At 34.2% G+C, this 6000-nt stretch overlaps 1 protein-coding gene across 1 annotated transcript in view; it reads right to left on the bottom strand.

The window, feature by feature from the left end:
• Positions 1 to 393: 393 nt before the first annotated feature.
• Rh50 (Rhesus blood group-associated glycoprotein Rh50) overlaps positions 394 to 6000 on the bottom strand; it is a 44283-nt gene continuing 38676 nt past the window's right edge. Inside the window, exons 8-10 of the mRNA XM_068773237.1 lie at positions 3483 to 3644; positions 1841 to 1940; positions 394 to 561 (exon numbers count right to left, since the gene is read on the bottom strand). Of these exons, the coding sequence (XP_068629338.1) occupies positions 479 to 561; positions 1841 to 1940; positions 3483 to 3644 (345 nt within the window). The 3' untranslated portion in view covers positions 394 to 478. The remainder of the gene's footprint in view (positions 562 to 1840; positions 1941 to 3482; positions 3645 to 6000) is intronic.

The raw sequence follows: 6000 nt of genomic DNA, 5'->3' as shown, positions 1-6000 counted from the left end.
TCGTTTTGCAAATGGTTAACTTAAACTTAGTAGTTAATAGCCTGTTACGCTGTGTGGTCTTGCGTGGTTACGCTTAAAAACATTTATTTTCAGCGGCTATGCGAGCTTTAATCTTCTCCATAATGTTTCGGTAATTTAGATTGATTCAAGACCAATCTTAATTTTCTTGTCTCCCATGACAATATTTTGTAGTGCTATGCAGATGGCTACTTGCCAGGTATTCGGTTTTTCTTTTGAATACCTACATACTTATATAAAATAAGTACGTATTACGTACGTATACCTAATAATTGAAACTGATCAAGGAGTAAGCAATTCATGGATACATATAATAAACCATTTACTATGAAAATTAAACTTCATTTATTTCAAATACAGCAAAAAAGACACACAAGCGAATTTAAAAAAATAAACAAACTCCAAAAAAACAATCACAATCGTAATCAAATGCAACTACACAAATATATTAAGTACATATCTAAGGTAACTCCCATTCTACTTCGTCGACGAATTTCTCTTTATCTTGTAATGGGTCGAATAACGATGTCCGAGCTAGTATTCCTGGAAAACGCGTAGAAAAAGTAATAAATAAAATTTGACTCTAAGTTAGTCTCCGGAAGTCTGTTATTAGATGTTAAGATGGCATATTGGAAAGAATAGAGCTAACACTGTCAGTCTTTACACGTACACCATGGCGAATCAAGCGCAATCTCGGGCAAAACCTCAAGTTCTAACAGTTCTACTTGATGATTTAAGGTAAATAAACCTTTTATTAGGCAATACAGAAGATGTTAATTCGCATTACAGCCGTAAAAGTCACGAAAAAAATAAACGCCGTATCCCAGCAGATTGACAAGTTAAAGTGATGACAGTGGACATAGTGAAACATGAGTTGGGGTCTCAAGTTTTTGGTGTGAGACCACAGATCGATAACCGCAGCGTAGGACGATCACCTGAACGAAAAACAGACGATGATGTTCAGGTCATCGAAGGACCTTGATAAGGTTGACGACGTTGAATACAGCATTATCCAATCGGTTCTTTTGGAAATCTATGGGGGAAGGTTGGTTTCAGGAATGGAGACCACAGATCGACAAGCACTTTGCAGGACGTTCACATAGAAGGTAGATAGACGATTGTTACGGTCGTCGAAAATCTATGTATAAGGTAGATCTATGTTTAGAAGTAGTCGTTCAACGACTGAAATGTTAGTAGTGAACTGGAGATTCGCTGAGTACCTATATAGGTCCAAACTCAGGTGATGAGTTGCATCAATGACCCAGAGTTAGACCAGACCGTGGTGCGAATTCTTAGAGTATGATGAGCATGAAGTTTTGAGGAATTTTATAAACGAATATAAAGATTACTTAAAAAAAAATAAAATCATGCATAGAAAGAAAAAAAATAAAATTAAATTAAAAAACGGAAAGTAGGCGTTGTAGACTTAATTGCATCAAAGAATGTGACGAAGGAAGGCGATTCATTTAAAGATTTCACAATCTGTAAAAGAAGAGAACAGAGAGAAAGGCGAGACAAGAAAACAAAAATAAAATAGTAGCAATGACAAAATTATTTATAAATATAGTCCTTCTCCTAAATACGATAGGTAAAACAAAAGGTCCTCAATAACAGGGACCTTAAAAAAACTGAAACAATTATGATTATGCGTAACGAGTTACATCAGTGTGCATCAAATTATCTTTAAAGATTTATTATTTAAATATTAATTATTCCAAAGTTACATTCGAGTTTTCCAAAATGAATTCGAATGGGCTACTCTACATTTTTATTAACGCATATACGATGCCTTTGTTATAACGATCACAACAAAAAACCTTACCTGTTATTATGCCCCCAACAATAGAAATAACTAATGTTGTAATTAACGCCTCCAGTTGTGACAAAGCTTGACCGGAAGATGTTCTAGCACCCGTGTCGTTCTGAAAAAAGATACCTCGTAAGTTTTTTACTTTTGATTTTAAAATGCCAACAATGCATACATTTTTATACAAACACAAATCGTAATTTAATGCCATGTGTTCTACTTTGTTTTTAATATATTATATATATTATAAACAGATGCCTCGGTCCATATTTTATTCTTTTCAGTAAAGGGTTTTGTGTCTTATTAAAAGACGTTTGTAACACTTTATCAATTTATTTAACACGCGAACAAATCTTTATTAGCGCTTGAGTGCGAGCAAAAAGGACGTGCATTCGTCGTAGGACACTGGGGCGCAATGTGCTCTGCGACCGAGTGAAAGCGGGCAATAGAACAAAGGCGCAAAAGAAACAAAAGAAACAAAAGTAACAAAAGGTCTGCGCCCGCGTCACCGGGGCGTGCATGTGCTCGCTGCACTAATTCGGCACACTAAGTTCGCCCGTCGGCTACGCTCGCCCACAAAATCTAACACCTATTATTCATTCAGACATCACGTCAGTGTATATACGACTCCCACATCAGCCTATAGATGCCCACTGAAGGGCACAAGTCTTTCCCAATCGGCACAATGAACGGTTGAGTGCTGCCCGCATCTAGGGACTTGCCCCCCACTTTATCACCACCAGGTGAGCCTGCTCACGCCGCGTGTACCAGCTCCTGATCGCCATTCGATAACCTTTCAGCCTTAACGGCCGGTATTTATGTGTCAAAAAATTTATTTATTTATTAAAAAATAAGTCGCACCAATTTATTGTCACATTGACGGATCAACAATTAAAAAAAAAACTGAAAACATTTCACTGCCATCAAGTGAAGTTTTTCGTGCTTTTTAAAAATATTGTAACATATGTTTTTAAATAACTTAATTTTAAACATTCAAGTTAATAAAGAAATTTTAAATATTTAATTACTCCTGTAGATATTACATTGAATCCCAGATCAATGACATATTTGTTTTCAACAAAAAATTGATTTTCGTTGTTTTATACTCTGTCAGTATTCGTAGATATCGAGTCTCGTAACGTTCACTAAGCTGATTTAATTTTTAATTAACTTTCCAAATTTAAAAAGCTCATTTTAAATTACCCAGATATAATCTTTACCTTTTCCAATACCTGGTTATGAAATCAAAAATTCATCAATCAAAAAAGGAATGTGAACATTCTGACTTTGAATTCGATAGCATATATTTCATTTATCATGTATTCAATGTTGGTCTGTCTATCGATTCAAATAATATACAATATCGACCATTTGAATATTTATTTTTCTTGTTATAAATCATAACAATATCTATATAACATATTTGTAATATCTTGACGCTATATTGCACTGCTTTCTTTGAATGAAAACTTTTAATCAAACTTTTTTCGCAAGCAATAAAATTAAAAATATATAATAAATGTATATGACAACGTTCGTTAAATTTCTGTTTTCAAATAGAAACACTGTAATACACCACGCACGATTATACACATAGGCAACAACCTTGACGTTCTCACATCTCTATTAAGATAATATAAAGTTATATAGTACTCACCGAGGTCAATGCTGGAAAAATATCTCCCAATTCCGGACCATAGCTTTCGGCGGACGCCAAATAAGCAAACACTACGGAGAACAATCCCGATAGTATTCCAGGCATTCCATGGAGATTATTCACACCACATGTGTCCCTTATACCCGCGTCTTTGAGTAATGGCTGCGAATAAATATAATGATTATATTATTTTATTAAAATTAATGTTACACTTAAAAACAAACATGTGGACCTAACCTGTGAGAACACAAGAAAACAAACAAACAAAACATTCTTTATTTGAATTTCGAAATTCGAAAAAAGCGACAACATAACTAGCACTTTCGAATCGTCGACCGATTTGAAGGAAGGATTGGAAGGCAGTTCTGCCGAGATACGGCGAGAAACTCAACAGATGCTCTTCACGAATATAGTTTGAGTGCGCGACAATAATTAACTTTCTGAGTAAGCATCAGAGCATAATATTCTAAGAAAGAGTAATATACTTTTTTCAATAACATTCTTTTAATATCAGTTTTAATATCTCTAGGGGCAGATCTGAAATTGATCGAGGAATTTTATTTCATATACGTACACATTATGCCATAAACGATAAAGAATATGAGCTTTCCATAAACTTTTTTCCACCATTTTTCTCCGCGCCTATGCTCTCCGTAAAGGTTTTTAGCCAGGCAATAATAACCGACCGAGTGGAAATGCTAAACACGTATTGACCAAACCAAAGTAGAGGTCCCCTTTTCGGGGGCCATTCTGTTAATTTACTTCGAAAATCCTTAGCAATCTAAGAGCTCAATGGTATCCTTATCTAGATATACTGCATGTGAAATAAGTGTCTTCCGCGCTTTCTTATAAGTGAAGCAACATATATATATATATATATATATATATATATATATATGTTGACTGTATCCCGGGAATCGAAACCGCGACCTATGATCGCAAGTCATTGTAACATATTTCAATGTAATCACTTTATTAATAAATTAAATTTGAAATAAATTAATTAATTTTGTTTTTAATAAATAATGATCTGTATAAATATTTGTCATAAACGCGCAAAATTATAGTGGTCAATATGAATTTTTTGAAGTTATTAAAAAAATAAAAAGTTTTTATTTTAAGTTTATCAAATTTTTTCCTAAGGTTACATGCATAAATCTATAATCTGTGTCAGATATTTGAAAATAGAATAAATGTCACATATTCTAACCATTATGTACGCGACGAACAACGAACAAAAACTAATATCTAACTTTCAGAGCTTTGATTACGAAATACGGGTTCGTACAAATCAAAAGTTAATATAACAGAAAATAAAGTTCATACTTTTATGTGTTTAACGTTGTCTAATATCGTGATACTCGTAACATTAAAGTTATTTACTTGTACTTAAAATGTAAATACTACGATTTGCGAAAATAACTATGAAAAATACTGAATCTTTATGTATATATATATATGTTGCTTGTTGCTGTTGCTCATTTATAAATCACACTTTGTACATTAATTATATAGGATTGCCTGGCACTGCTTAAAAAACTTTCTAGAGGATGGACAGCAGCGTCCTCTGGGCATCATTATGTCACACTGCTATCACCAATCCACCTATTAAGCGTGGCGATTATGGTATATACCATTCTCCCATAGATATCTTTCGGGGAAATGCCTTACAGTGAACGACTATGAACTAAAACGACGAAGTTGATGTTAATTTTTTTTATTCAAATGCGCGTGCTTGTTACTGCCGGTATGAGACTAATAATTAAACATTTATTTTACACAAACAATTGACAGAATAAATAAAATGTAAAACGTAATAATAACAACACACGAAATAAAAAAGAAGAAAATTAATCATTTAGTATTTTATTAAAGGGTCACTAGTTTCAAACGGCTTTTATATGTATGTAAATAAGTTAAACCAAATACACAAAAACATTTTTTTTGTTTATATTTTACGCATTCCGACTATAACGCATATTCACGCTAAAACTTCACGTTTGAGGTATCTATAGTCGTATCGCAAGTTTTGATCACAGTTTGTAATACAAATATTAGAGTAACAATACAGATTCTGTGTCGCTTATTGTATTAGCTTGGTTATGTAAACTTTATCGGTATGATCAAACACTACTCTTTATCTGATTTAATAACAACATTATTGATATATAAATTAAAATAAACAGCCTCATGTGTTGCTAAGGAAAATAAGAAATGAGGAGATCCGCAAAAGAACCAAAATCACCGACGAAGAAGAATTGCTTGTCTAAGATGGCAGTGGGCAAAGCACATCGCTCGTGCGACGGATGGCCACTTGGGAAAGGTTCTCGAGTGGCCACCACGAGCCGGTAGAGCGGCGACGGTAGATCCCCCACTAAGTGAACCAATGACATAGTTAAGTTCGCGAGAAGTCGCTTTGATGCGACTGGATGCAGACAGCGAAGGATCAGCCCTCATAGCGATCTGTGGGAGAGGCTCGTGCCTTGCAGTAGGCGTCTATCAGCTAAGAAGAAGAAGC

Source organism: Battus philenor, unplaced genomic scaffold (genome assembly GCF_028537555.1).
Source record: "Battus philenor isolate CCGP_79_NKW_IND1 unplaced genomic scaffold, ilBatPhil1.0.hap1 SCAF_11, whole genome shotgun sequence".
Taxonomy (NCBI): domain Eukaryota; kingdom Metazoa; phylum Arthropoda; class Insecta; order Lepidoptera; family Papilionidae; genus Battus; species Battus philenor.
The sequence above is the reverse complement of the archived record's forward strand: the minus strand, read 5'-3'. Positions and strand labels throughout refer to the sequence as shown.